Source organism: Garra rufa, chromosome 10 (assembly GCF_049309525.1).
Source record: "Garra rufa chromosome 10, GarRuf1.0, whole genome shotgun sequence".
Lineage (NCBI taxonomy): Eukaryota > Metazoa > Chordata > Actinopteri > Cypriniformes > Cyprinidae > Garra > Garra rufa.
Window position 1 is genome coordinate 27853210 of NC_133370.1, and position 14831 is coordinate 27868040.

General features: G+C 37.9%; 1 protein-coding gene across 1 annotated transcript in view; it reads left to right on the top strand.

Moving 5' to 3' along the window:
• Positions 1-12768, top strand: part of LOC141344536 (uncharacterized) — a 34714-nt gene extending 21946 nt beyond the window's left edge. Inside the window, 38 exon segments of the mRNA XM_073849415.1 lie at positions 580-652; positions 1278-1397; positions 1787-1998; positions 2257-2400; positions 2485-2641; positions 2794-2821; positions 2927-3218; positions 3830-3893; positions 3994-4092; positions 4179-4282; positions 4368-4506; positions 4580-4698; positions 4779-4928; positions 5028-5198; positions 5299-5608; positions 5722-5804; positions 5936-6141; positions 6972-7095; positions 7187-7323; positions 7412-7667; positions 7754-7996; positions 8076-8252; positions 8343-8488; positions 8571-8661; positions 8742-9131; positions 9227-9353; positions 9435-9553; positions 9634-9830; positions 10074-10257; positions 10353-10518; positions 10707-10831; positions 10956-11264; positions 11375-11578; positions 11656-11952; positions 12037-12141; positions 12229-12324; positions 12403-12537; positions 12649-12768. Coding sequence (XP_073705516.1) covers positions 580-652; positions 1278-1397; positions 1787-1998; positions 2257-2400; positions 2485-2641; positions 2794-2821; positions 2927-3218; positions 3830-3893; positions 3994-4092; positions 4179-4282; positions 4368-4506; positions 4580-4698; positions 4779-4928; positions 5028-5198; positions 5299-5608; positions 5722-5804; positions 5936-6141; positions 6972-7095; positions 7187-7323; positions 7412-7667; positions 7754-7996; positions 8076-8252; positions 8343-8488; positions 8571-8661; positions 8742-9131; positions 9227-9353; positions 9435-9553; positions 9634-9830; positions 10074-10257; positions 10353-10518; positions 10707-10831; positions 10956-11264; positions 11375-11578; positions 11656-11952; positions 12037-12141; positions 12229-12324; positions 12403-12537; positions 12649-12669 — 6120 coding nt within the window. The 3' untranslated portion in view covers positions 12670-12768.
• Positions 12769-14831: the final 2063 nt, after the last annotated feature.

The window sequence follows — 14831 nt, forward strand, 5'->3', positions numbered from 1 at the left end:
ATGTTTCTGTCCGCATTCATTTGTACTACATGACTGCAGAATGTGCACCCATGAGGCCCATGGATTAGTGCCCCTTTCATCACTCACAGTTGCAGCAAATTCCAAGGACATTGGCTTAGAAATAACAACACATGCAGCCTACATAAAGAATTAATAGGAGTACAGGACTCTATACCATTACAAGAATTTTAGCATACCATAAAATATTGATGGGTCTCTCTGTGTATACCTGTCACTTGGCTTGATTTATGAGGAAAGACATCTATGATGGCCAGGTGACGGACTATAGTTGATCCCTGGCAGAGACATAAAGTAAGGTCCACAGGCTCACAGTATGAGGTGGTTTCACTCCTCAATCAGTGAGATCCACTCTGCAGGAATTTCACAGGGTTATCTTTGTCCTCAAAGAAACAATGGGTTGTCAACAACTTGGGTTGTCAACAACTTGGGTTGTTGGGGGAGACACTTGCTGGCTCCTGGATGATAATGAAGGATGGCATGGCAATAACCTCAGTCTACACCGTTCCCTACCCAGGGGACTTAAGTTTTCTCTTTACTTTTTTATTGTATTGCCATTAGCTTTTTTTACTGAATCTAAAGTATGACACCTGTGACAGACCACTGTGCATGCTGTTCGACACTTGTCGCCTGGGTAATCTCACAGATTAAGATGCTTAATATAGATACAGACTCAGAGGGCATCTGATATTGTTGTTTGCGTCTCTGCAAAGACTGACAAAAAACACAATGTCGCATATTAACCCCCCTTAAGCTCTCTGGGTAATTGAGAGCCCACATGGCATGCAGTTCAAATGTATCACTTTACTGAAAACTGATACCTCCTCCTGAGTATTCTAAACAATGTTGGATGACAAATATAGAATTCCATCTAAAGTTTGTTAAGACATCCAGCATCTGAATCCCTTTGTTGCCTGTTAAACCCTCATGTGGCACTAAAGTAATGCGGTGATGGCTTACCACAAGAACACGCAAATGGAATTTTCTAATAATATCTTGCTCCTTTGTCCCAAGTTTTGAAATAATATTCACCTCAGATGTCTATTCTACAATGTACAACTTCATCTGGCTTTAATCATTCACATTTCATTTAAGTGCAAACCACTTAACTCTTTTAGCTGACCTAAATTAGCGCTCCACTATCAGCGAGAACCTAATATGGAGCGCACTAACAAATCTAACGAAGATAAGACCTAACTCACCTAGCAGGTTCTTGTTTCCCCCTAATACCCATAACTACCCTCGTTGAACCCTAACAGTGCTCAAACGCAATAGCATTCCTGCCTTGTGGGATGCCTTCCCCAAATTTGGGAGGGTGACTTCCTTTATAAAGAGATCTCATGGTTGGTCGCCAGACAAGCCAGAGGTTTTATCTGAGGGTAAGATTTGAGCCAAAACTGCATGGTGATGTGACATTTAATAGATAACGACACAAACTTCTTATTGTGTTGCTTTCTTCTGATTACATCTTTTAAGCATTAGGTTGTTTAGTGATGTCACAAAGATTAAAACAAGTATCAGTCCACATATCTGAGCCTTAAGAAGTAACAATGAAACAATGTTTACATTAACAGGTTCTTCTTCAGCCGCCACACCTGGTGCACATCAGGTAAGAGTCATGCTCAATTTTAATGTTTAAAAACATTTTCTATATTTATATTTCAAAGCTGAAAGCTGTGAGGCAATGCTCAACTATCATAAATACTGCTTGATCATAGCATGTCTGATATTGTAAAAACAGGGACTTAACCTACCTTCTCATCTCCAGACAAGGCAATCATGGCGGAAGCTTATATGGCAGAGTTTGGAGCAGCGGCTCCTTACCTGCGGAAGTCAGACCGAGAGCGTTTGGAAGCACAAACTCGTCCATTTGATATGAAAAAGGAGTGTTTTGTGCCTGATCCAGATGAAGAGTATGTGAAAGCTTCAATCGTCAGTCGTGAAGGTGACAAAGTCACTGTAGTGACTGAGAAAAGAAAGGTAGGCTTAACTAATTGAATATTATCTGAAGGAGCTGAGAGAAAGCTATTTTAAAAGGGTACATTTTCAGTTGTCAATAAAATATTATGAGCAACATTTTGTAATAACTTTAAAATAATATAAAAAAAACTAAAAATGCTTCAAGATGATTTGATTTGAAACCAATTCTACGATACAATCTGCACACAATAGCACTAGATGTTTTACATGAGAGTTTTATTCTAATGGTTCTAATTCTAATTTTTCTGCTTCTAACAGACTGTCAGTGTAAAGGAAGCTGACATTCATCCCCAGAACCCACCAAAGTTTGATAAAATTGAAGACATGGCAATGTTCACCTTCCTTCATGAGCCAGCTGTGCTGTTCAACCTCAAAGAGCGCTATGCAGCATGGATGATCTATGTAAGAGCAGACCACCTCAGTGTCACTTAAGAATTCATCCTTATTAGCTTCAACTGCTGAACTTTATTTGTCCCTTCCCCACAGACCTACTCAGGGCTGTTCTGTGTCACTGTCAACCCTTACAAGTGGCTACCGGTGTACAATCAGGAGGTGGTTATAGCATACAGAGGAAAAAAGAGGAGTGAAGCTCCTCCCCACATCTTTTCCATCTCTGATAATGCCTACCAGTACATGCTAACAGGTATGGACAAAGCCACAAATCTGCAGTTCTGAGAGTACTTGTATTTAGCTTTTTGAATTCTGGACAAAACTTTGGATGAGCATTATCTTCTTAAAGATAATAGTGAAGCCATAACTCAAGAATTAGTAACATTACAATCTTCTCTATTTCAGACAGGGAAAACCAGTCAATTCTGATCACGTAAGTACAATGACTTATCTTTGAATGTAATTACTTGGGTAATTAAATACTTTACATAATTTTAAAGATTTAAACTATTTATTTTTCTGTTCTGTTTTATTGTAGCGGAGAATCTGGTGCAGGAAAGACTGTAAACACAAAGAGAGTCATTCAGTATTTTGCAAGCATTGCAGCTGGAGGCTCAGCAAAGAAAGATGGGTTAGAAAAAAAGGCAAGTATAATTTTTATGAGAGTCATCTGTTTCTACATTAATTTATAATAAACTGATTGAAACGATACTGAAACATCTAGTGTTTCATTACAGGGAACCCTGGAGGATCAAATCATCCAGGCTAATCCTGCTTTGGAAGCTTTTGGTAATGCAAAGACCATCAGAAATGACAACTCCTCAAGATTTGTAAGCTTCAGCATTGAACATTTATGTAAAACTTTTAGTGAACATGTAAAGTTATCAAATTTACATTTTGGCTAATGTATAGCATGTATGTTACAACAGATATAGTGTGAGAACACCCTCTCCTGGATAAACCAAAACGATCTAAAGAGAATATAGGGTTGGCAGATGGAATACTGCATCCCGAGCCATGATAAATGTGATAGTATATATTTAGTATATAATTATGGTGTAAAACATTCAAAATAGAAAAAATGAAATCCTTCCATTTAATTTCAGCCTAAATTGCAGTTCAAGTTAATTGAATCAAGTATTGAGTGTCTCTCAACTCATTTTAGGCATTAAGGGCTTGATTTTTGATTGTGTGATTTATTTTAATACTCTACTCTCATAAATTTTGTATCTGAAAGGGAAACTCCTACAAATGCATATTCAATAAGCATGCATGCATATTCAATAACTGTGTTCACAACTTTTTTAGTACTAATTCTTCACTGTGCATCTTTAGTAAATCCTGACAGTACTATTTTAATGCCCAAAGGGGGTCAATTATACTATTAATAATGCATTCACTGTGTTTAATTTCATAATATTATAATTTTACCATTCTTTAGGGAAAATTCATCCGAATTCACTTTGCTGCCAGTGGAAAGCTGGCCTCTGCTGACATTGAGACATGTAAGAAATCATTCATTTTTTTTTAAATATCTTTTTACTTTGGTGATACAAAAACACTGAAGGTCAAAGACTAACTTTTAAAAATATATATAAATATCAGATCTTCTGGAGAAGTCAAGGGTGACGTTTCAGCTTAAAGCTGAAAGGGACTATCACATTTTCTACCAAATCCTTTCTCAACGGAAACCTGAGCTACTGGGTAAGACGCAGTAGATATCCTGCAGTCAAATGGCTTTTACAATTTTACCACTACACACTGACAGTTCTTTCCTTCTCTTAAAATAGAGATGCTGCTCATCACCAATAACCCCTATGACTACGCCTACATCTCTCAAGGAGAAACAACCGTAGCCTCAATTAACGATGGCGAAGAACTACTTGCCACTGATGTAATAATGAATCGATTTACATCCATCACATTTTTTCTGTCACTGCAAAGCTCTCATATGACACTTCTAATTTTGTAAACTTTAGGAGGCCTTTGATGTACTAGGCTTTACTCAGGAGGAGAAAAATGGCATCTATAAACTAATTGGAGCCATAATGCATTATGGCAATATGAAGTTCAAACAAAAGCAGAGGGAGGAGCAAGCAGAAGCTGATGGGACTGAAGGTATGTAGAATAAAATTAGAAAGTAGCAAACTAAATGCAAACTTATCTTATTAAAACTTTATTACTTCTACAGATGCAGACAAAGTTGCGTATCTGATGGGCCTCAACTCTGCTGACCTAATCAAAGGTTTATGCCACCCAAGAGTGAAAGTAGGGAATGAGTGGGTCACCAAAGGACAAAATGTCCAGCAGGTGAGTTGGAGTGTCAGTATCAAAATGAAACCCATTTATCCATGTAATGGCAAACCATACAAATGCTTCTCTGTGCTCAGGTGTACTACGCTATTGGTGCACTGTCCAAGGCAGTGTATGAAAAAATGTTCCTTTGGATGGTTGTAAGAATCAATCAGTCACTGGACACCAGACAACCTCGGCAATACTTCATTGGAGTGCTGGATATTGCTGGGTTTGAGATCTTTGATGTAAGTCTTCATGGATAAATCCACATGTTGTCAAGTTTAAAATACATATCATTGTCTAACTTATACTTTCAATTCCTTTCAATTATTTAAAAACTACAGTTCAACACCTTTGAGCAACTCTGCATCAACTTTACCAATGAAAAGCTGCAACAGTTTTTCAACCACCACATGTTTGTGCTGGAACAAGAAGAGTACAAGAAAGAAGGGATTGAATGGGAGTTCATTGACTTTGGCATGGACTTGCAGGCCTGCATTGATCTCATTGAAAAAGTATGTAGTGCAAACAATAATGCTGTTATACATGGAAGGTGCTTTAAATTTAACTGACTTTTTAAGTCAGTAACTCAATCCTATCAACTTCTTTATTCAGCCAATGGGCATCATGTCCATCCTTGAAGAAGAGTGCATGTTTCCCAAAGCCAGTGATGCAACCTTTAAAGCAAAGCTTTATGATAACCACCTTGGGAAATCAAACAACTTTCAGAAACCAAGAGCCATCAAAGGGAAGCCAGAGTCTCATTTTTCTCTGATTCACTATGCTGGTACAGTTGACTATAATATCAACAACTGGCTGGTGAAGAACAAAGACCCACTGAATGAGACTGTTGTTGGACTCTTTCAAAAGTCTACAGTCAAGCTCCTGTCAATGCTCTTTGCTAATTATGCTGGGTCAGAGTCTGGTATGTTTCTACAGTATGAATAAATAATATTTGCACAATAGAATCTAATATGCACTTATGAGTGTTTCAAGCGCTACTGCACTGAAATAATTACTGTATCTTGTTTTGACCAGCTCAAGATAATGGTAAGGGAGGCAAAGTAGGAGGAAGTAAGAAGAAGGGCTCCTCCTTCCAAACTGTGTCTGCGCTTCACAGGGTAATTGAATTTCAGACCCAAATGATCATACGCAATGAAAAAATAAACAAAAGAATAGATGATGTATACTAATGTTATGAAGCTTTCCAGTGGCTTTCTGTCTTAAATTCTGTGTACATTTTTCCCTACAGGAAAACTTAAATAAGTTAATGACAAACCTAAGATCAACTCACCCTCATTTTGTGCGCTGCATCATACCTAATGAGACGAAGACTCCTGGTGCAATGGAGAACCCTTTGGTCATGCACCAGCTACGCTGTAATGGTGTTTTGGAGGGCATTAGGATTTGCAGGAAGGGCTTCCCCAATAGAATCCTCTATGGAGATTTCAAACAGAGGTTATTATAATTCTCTGACATTTTAAGGGTTAGTTCACCAAAAATGTAAAATTCTGTCATGAATTACTCAAGTCGTTCCAAGCCCGTAAGACCTTTGTTCATATTCAGAACACAAATCAAGATGTTTTTGATGAAATCTGAGAGCTCTCTGACCCTCCATAGACAGCAAGGGTCCTACCAAGGTCAAGGTCTAGAAAGGTACCAAGAACATTGTATACGTCATGGTACTCTCCAAAATGGTGCCAGGATAAATCATAGGAGAAGAATTGTTGAATAAAGTTGTTATTTTAGTTTTTTTGTGCAACAAGTATTCTTGTAGCCTCATAAAATTACAGTTGAACCACTGATGTCACTATTTAACTTGGACTATTAGTTAGACCATTTATTTTGGCATTTTTGCCTTTATTGTGATAGGACAGATCAGAATTGATAGGAAGCAAAGTGGGAGAGAGATAGGGGATGGGATCGGGAAAGGTCCTCGAGACGGGATTTGAACATGGGACACCCGGAGCGCAATGGTGCTATATGTCGGCGTGCTGCCCTCAAGGCTATTGGTGCTGATGTCACATGGACTATTTTGTTAATGTTCTTGGTACCTTTCTGGACCTTGAACATGGTGGGACTTTTGTTGTCTATGGAAGGTCTGAAAGCTCTCGGATTTCATCAAAAATTTCTTAATTTGTGTTCTGAAGACAAGCGAAGGTCTTTTGGGTTTGGAATGACATGAGGTTGAGAAATTAATGATAGAATTAAAATTTTCGGTGAACTCTATTTAAACTCTAAATTCACAACAACTCTTTCCATTAGAGACGTTCTTTACTTATTTACAGGTACCGAATCCTAAATCCTGCAGCCATACCTGAAGGTCAATTCATAGATAGCAGAAAAGGAGCAGAGAAACTCTTGGGTTCACTGGATATTGATCACAATCAATATAAATTTGGACACACAAAGGTGAAAACTTACATTAATCTGAGAGCAAATACGACAATGGTAATGTAGTACTGTGAGTAAAATGCATATTTCTATAACAAATTCTGCTTAGGTGTTCTTCAAAGCTGGTTTACTGGGTCAGTTGGAAGAAATGAGAGATGACAGACTGTCTCTAATTATTACTGGTATTCAAGCTAGATCCAGAGGGCTCCTTGCAAGAGTTGAGTTCCAGAAGATAGTCGAAAGAAGGCAAGAATTCCACATATTTGTTCACTGTGTTTCTTTAGTTCACTTGTTTAGTGATATTTTCTGACATAAAAATGGAATGTCCTCACAGGGATGCCCTACTGGTTATCCAGTGGAATGTCCGTGCCTTCATGGGGGTGAAGAATTGGCCCTGGATGAAGCTATTCTTCAAGATCAAACCTCTACTGAAGTCAGCAGAAGCAGAAAAAGAGATGGCAAATATGAAAGATGAATTTGCCAAGCTTAAAGAGGCCTTTGCTAAATCTGAAGCACGAAGGAAAGAGCTAGAAGAAAAAATGGTATCTCTTCTCCAAGAGAAGAATGACCTACAACTTCAAGTCCAAGCGGTCAGTTAATATTTTATGCCTTTAAAATGTAGAAGTAAATGTGTGTTTGCAAATTCCTGAATAGTTTTAACATAATTTAAAAACAGGAGCAAGACAATCTCTGTGACGCAGAAGAGCGATGTGACCAGCTCATCAAAAACAAAATACAGCTTGAGGCAAAATCCAAAGAGCTCACAGAGCGACTTGAGGATGAGGAGGAGATGAACGCAGAGCTGACAGCTAAGAAGAGGAAGCTGGAGGATGAGTGCTCTGAGCTGAAGAAAGATATTGATGATCTGGAGCTGACTCTGGCTAAAGTGGAGAAAGAGAAGCATGCTACTGAGAACAAGGTCTGGAATGTCTTTCTACACAATAAACACACACACAAACACATATTGTACAAACACACAGAACTTAATGTTTTTGCAGGTGAAGAACCTGACAGAGGAAATGGCAGCTTTGGACGACATCATTGCAAAGCTAACCAAGGAGAAGAAGGCCTTGCAGGAAGCTCATCAGCAGGCCCTGGATGACCTGCAAAGTGAGGAGGACAAAGTCAACACCCTCACCAAGGCAAAAGCAAAGCTAGAGCAGCAAGTGGATGATGTGAGTTTTACAGTTTACATCTACATTTAGTATTCTTGATACAAGTAAATGACCTTGCAAACAACTGGCATGTTGAATTGTTTATACTAGTTGGAAGGATCTCTTGAGCAAGAAAAGAAGATCCGTATGGATTTAGAAAGAGCCAAGAGGAAACTAGAAGGAGACTTAAAGTTAACCCAGGAAAGCTTAATGGACCTGGAGAATGACAAACAACAGTTAGAAGAGCGTCTAAAAAAGTAAATCAAATTCTTTCTTTCTTTCACAGTCTGATCTGTATGTTCAATTATGTTGAACTGTAAACATCTCTTTCAATCATAGGAAAGACTTTGAGATCAGCCAGCTCACTGGGAAGATTGAGGATGAACAAACTATTTGTATTCAGCTGCAGAAAAAACTGAAGGAACTTCAGGTAACAAAAAAGGGCATACTGACATGGGAAAAATTAAATGAGGTACATGAGAGATAACCCTGACACATTTATGACAACAGGCACGTATTGAGGAGCTGGAGGAAGAGCTTGAGGCAGAAAGAGCTGCCAGAGCTAAGGTGGAGAAGCAGAGAGCAGATTTAGCCAGAGAGCTGGAGGAGATCAGTGAGAGACTGGAGGAGGCTGGAGGAGCTACAGCTGCTCAGATTGAGATGAACAAGAAACGAGAAACTGAATTTCAGAAACTTCGCAGAGACCTTGAAGAGGCCACTTTGCAGCACGAGGCCACAGCTGCCACACTGAGGAAGAAACAATCTGACAGTGTGGCAGATTTGGGAGAGCAAATAGATAATTTGCAGAGAGTCAAGCAAAAACTGGAAAAGGAAAAAAGTGAACTCAGGCTGGAGCTGGATGATGTGGTCTCAAACATGGAACATGTTGTAAAGACAAAGGTATTGTTAAAACAAGTATTTATAGATAAAAATTTCTATTTGTTTTCTTGCCAGGAAGTAAGTTCCTAGCGAAATTATGTACTTTGTTTATTCAGGCAAATCTTGAGAAGTCCTGCAGGTCTTTGGAAGATCAAATGAATGAATATAGGACAAAATTTGAGGAAGGCCAGCGTTGTATCAATGACTTTACAATGCAAAAATCGAAACTGCAATCTGAAAATGGTAAGGCTGTCAAATAACTTTTTTTAATCATTATGAGCGACAGAACTCCAACCATAACAAAATGCATGTTGATATACCCAGGTGAACTTTCAAGACAGCTGGAGGAGAAGGACTCTCTTGTTTCTCAGTTAACTAGAAGCAAGATGTCTTATACTCAGCAAATTGAAGATCTTAAAAGGCAACTGGAAGAGGAAACTAAGGTGTGAACCGAGTATGAACATTGGCTTATTAATATTTTGCAAAAACAAAAAAAAAATCGAAATAACACTGTGTCCTCCAGGCGAAGAATGCTCTAGCCCATGCTGTACAGTCAGCCCGTCATGATACAGATCTGCTCAGAGAGCAGTATGAGGAGGAACAGGAGGCCAAAGCAGAGCTACAGCGAGGCATGTCCAAAGCTAATTCTGAGGTGGCTCAGTGGAGAACCAAGTATGAAACTGATGCCATCCAGAGAACAGAAGAACTGGAGGAAGCCAAGTAAGATAGTTTCTATTTAGAATTTCATATATGTTTGGACTTTTCTTTAACATTTCTACTGACAGATAAGCTTTTTGTTTGTGTTATGTTTCTTTTAAAATGTAAGACGAACAAAAAGTTTTTCTGTTAGTTGGCCAAGCTTCCCCAAACATAAGGTAAAAGTATAATAAAATGTCTATCCATTTCTTTTAGGGTATGCAAACAAAATTATCGTACTTAATATTGTTCTGTTTTCTAAAACAGGAAGAAACTGGCTCAGCGTTTGCAGGAGGCTGAGGAAGCTGTAGAAGCAGTAAATGCAAAATGTTCATCTCTTGAAAAGACTAAACACAGACTACAAAATGAGATTGAAGATCTCATGGTGGACCTGGAGAGGTCTAATGCAGCTGCAGCAGCCTTGGACAAGAAGCAAAGAAACTTTGATAAGGTAACCAAATATGGTTCTTGATTTGCGATTAATCTTAAAAAAATTTTCTGATTACCTGTGATCCTGAAAACTCATTGAACATGAAACGCTTTTAGGTCCTGGCTGAGTGGAAGCAGAAATTCGAAGAGTCACAGGCTGAGCTAGAGAGCTCTCAGAAGGAAGCCAGATGTCTGAGTACTGAACTTTTCAAGCTGAAGAATTCATATGAAGAATCTTTGGATCACCTGGAGACCATGAAGAGAGAAAATAAAAATCTCCAAGGTAAATTCACAAAGAATCTTAAAAAATAATTATAATAAATAAATGTAAACATTGACAAGACTTTATAGATTGGTTGGAGTGTGGTAGTGGAATATGTAGAGTTTATTGTTATAGCATTGTAGAGACATTATCACTAAGGCTGGAGAAAATAAGGCAACATGTTGAAATGCATTATTTTTTGTATCTAGAGGAGATTTCTGATCTCACTGAGCAACTTGGTGAGGGAGGAAAGAGCATTCATGAACTGGAAAAAATGAGAAAACAGCTGGAGCAAGAAAAAAGTGAGATTCAGTCTGCTTTGGAAGAGGCAGAAGTAAGTTTTTGGATGCAGCTTTTCATTCCTTGACTTTTGAGAAAAAACAGATTTCATAGATTTCAGAATTTTTTAAGCAATTGTGTGTAAAAACTAAGTAACAGATCACAATCTTCTTTAAAAGGCCTCATTGGAGCACGAGGAGGGTAAGATTCTGCGAGCTCAGCTAGAATTCAACCAAACAAAGGCTGAAATTGAGCGCAAACTAGCTGAGAAGGATGAAGAGATGGAGCAGAGCAAACGCAATTTGCAGAGAACCATCGATACTCTGCAGAGTTCTTTGGAGTCAGAAACGCGAAGCAGGAATGAGGCCCTCAGAATAAAAAAGAAGATGGAAGGGGATCTAAACGAGATGGAGATCCAGCTTAGTCAGGCAAACCGACAAGCAGCAGAGGCTCAAAAACAACTCAAGAGTGTCCAAGCACATCTGAAAGTAAGACACACTCTGAATCATTACTGTGACTCAATAAAGCAAAGAAGGAGAGCTTTTGGAGAGTTAGAGTTGTTGAAATGTTTGTCCTAATGAGTTTGCACATCTTCTAGGATGCTCAGCTACAGCTGGATGACTCTTTGCGAACAAATGATGATCTCAAAGAGAACATTGCAATTGTAGAGAGACGCAACAACCTTCTGCAGGCTGAACTAGAGGAGCTGAGAGCAGCTCTTGAGCAAACTGAGAGAGGCCGCAAGCTTGCAGAGCAAGAGCTGCTGGATACCAGTGAAAGAGTACAGCTACTGCACTCCCAGGTATGCGATTGGTTAATTATTCTTCATACTGAACAGATCCACTCAGCTTCTAATTTAATGCAAATGTCTTTGTCCAGAATACAAGCCTCTTGAATCAGAAGAAGAAGCTTGAGACTGATATATCCCAGCTTCAGACAGAAGTGGAAGAGGCAGTACAAGAATGCAGGAATGCTGAAGAAAAAGCCAAGAAGGCCATCACTGATGCTGCCATGATGGCTGAAGAGTTGAAGAAGGAGCAGGACACAAGTGCTCACTTAGAGCGAATGAAGAAGAACATGGAGCAGACCATTAAGGACCTGCAGCACCGCCTGGATGAAGCAGAACAAATTGCTATGAAGGGAGGCAAGAAACAAGTCCAGAAACTTGAAGCTCGGGTGAGTGACCTACCATAAATACCAACAATGTTTTCTGACTATTGCAAACAGTACTCTGTACACAAGTTCATCATGTGCCAACAGGTAAGGGAGCTGGAGAATGAAGTAGAATCAGAGCAGAAAAAGAGCAGTGAGGCAGTGAAAGGAATTCGCAAATATGAGAGACGCATTAAAGAACTGACTTACCAGGTAATAAAAAACTGAATACACCTATAGAAAATGTAATAACAACATTCAAACAACATTCTCAAATCCCTTTATCATTTGTCTTAAAAGACTGAGGAGGACCGCAAGAATCTGGCTCGTCTGCAAGATCTGGTTGATAAGCTTCAGCTAAAGGTTAAGGCTTACAAGAGGGCTGCAGAGGAAGCTGTAAGTATTAGCCTAAATTTCACAATTTTAAAATTTAGTTCAGGATCTAATCTCAGAACTGCTAATCCTGCTTCATAGGAGGAACAATCCAACACACATATTAGCAAATTACGGAAAATCCAGCATGAACTTGACGAAGCAGAAGAAAGAGCTGACATTGCAGAGTCACAAGTCAACAAACTGCGTGCCAAAAGTCGTGATGTTGGTTCTAAGGTCAGTGATTAAGCAGATTGAATTATTTTTGCATTTAATTTTTAGAGAATATATGTAATGAAAATATTTTACCGCAACTGATATTCTCTCCTTCTTCTCTTTTTCACACAGAAGGGACATGATGAAGAGTAAAGCTCAAATGGACCTTCTGCATGTCTCCTATTTGTTGTATTAGTTATCCACTTAGCTCTTTTTAATCCACATAGTAGAATAAAGTTTAATTGCATTCAATATGTGTTGTGATTGAGTTACTTTTGCATTAAAATTATATATTGACACTACTTCATGGGAAAAATACCAACTAATTTTTCAAGTCAGTGCTTACTCCAACACTGCACATTTTTTGGGAAAACATCTAAAATGTGCAGTGTATTAGTGTAACATTTTTTATCTTATATACAAAATATGTCATTAAATGGTTACCTCAGGGGGTAAATTTAGGTCATACCAGTTAATTTGTCAAAACCACTGCTGTAAAATACAAGGATATCCATGGAAGTGTAGTTTCTCCACTCACTGTGAGTTAGTGTCTTCATATTCATAGTTATAAACTAGCCAGGGTAATACTACGTCTGTCAATGTGTTAACATAGATTTAAATAGACCATAATAGCTGGAAGATATTGAATTCCACATTAGAAATCCACTTAAAGGATAACAAGAAGACCTACCTTCATTTGCTCTTTCCTCTCACTCTTTCCAAGTATTACGTTTAAAATGTATCCTCACTAAAAAAATCTTGAAGTTTGTCGACAAGGCTGTTTTCACATGTAAAAGTAATCGTTTTCACGGCTAGTCACTGCAATTATAGCATATTTGAGACAGGGGAGCTCAGCAGCTTATCAAGTGACGTCGTGCAAATCCTTTTGCAATGATTCTGCTACATCCGAAGTATCCACTGAGGAATAAAAATTAAAAGTGCGTCGTCGCTTTCATTAAATTATAAATTTATATAGAGATAAACTGAAAAAGACACGACGGATGTATCCAAAATAAAATTACCTATTTTTACGAAATGTTGTGGTAAGCATGGAGCAAACATTCAGTTTGTTCTTTTGCCTTGTAGCTGATGGTATTATCTTCAGTGGATAAATTAAAAGTCGGACAACGATCGTTAATTTTTGAATTGTGAGTGAGCGCGAATTTCATGGGTCATTCCTGGGTTCATTCATTCATTCAAAATTAATTGTCATAAGCTTTTCACAATACTTTGGTGTGCCCATTATAATGCATAAAAATAATTATTGCATTTTAATACTTTTTAGCATAAAATAATGTCTTATATCTATCTTAAACCAAGCATTTTGTTATGTCCCTGAGGCACTTCACTGAGTTTGTTCTTAGAAAATTAACAATAGTTAATAAGCATAGTTTTTTTGGCAATAATGTAAGCATTTATTTGTGTTCCTTTCTTGAGGAAAATATATAAAAAAGCAAGATATTGTAAAAACACTTTATAGTTATGTCCCTCAGTCAACCCCGTCACACTAGGTATTCTTCGCCCACAAAAATGTTATGGTCAGTCATATTTTACCAGAAATTACATATTTCACATCTCTTGATAGTGGTGCAGAAAATGGTTAGCAGTATCATACATTTTATTCATATTTTGAGGCATAATATAGTTAGGGAGGGTACTGTCAAACTTAACTCAACCCCGTCACATTGAATTAAGATGGAAAATTATTATTTCTCAACATTTTATTTTAATCCATAAGTATATACAAAGTACTTATTTATATTACTGCCAAATACGGTCTACTCTCCTATACTACATGAGGAGCAGTGGCCATTTTGCGTGAAAAACCACAACTCCGTTACAAATATATATTTCTCATTGTTACTTAAACTTTGACAAGCACCATACATCAGAAATTGCACCCACATTTTCTGCAGAAAGACCATGTTGGCCATGCAGATGTTGACCCAGAAAAAAGGGGAAAATATGAGAGAGAAACAAAACATTAAAGATTAAAATTTGGCAACGTGACCCTTCAACCCCTGTCAAAACTTGTCACATTAAGATACATAGGAAAAAAATAGGGCAGACAATGAAGAATGAAAGCATTTCTTTCTGATTACCATGCATCTGACTTGTTAATAAAATTGTGGTTTTAGTCAAACTATTAAAAAAAAGTCTTACAAAAATAAAGAGATCATAGACACAATTTGTGTGATTTTAGCTTCTGTCTTATAAAAATTTGAAAATTATGATAAATTATATACATTTGTTATGATCTACCACACTTACAGGTAGATGTATGTTTGATAACAAGTCCTCTGTAAAATCCTTTT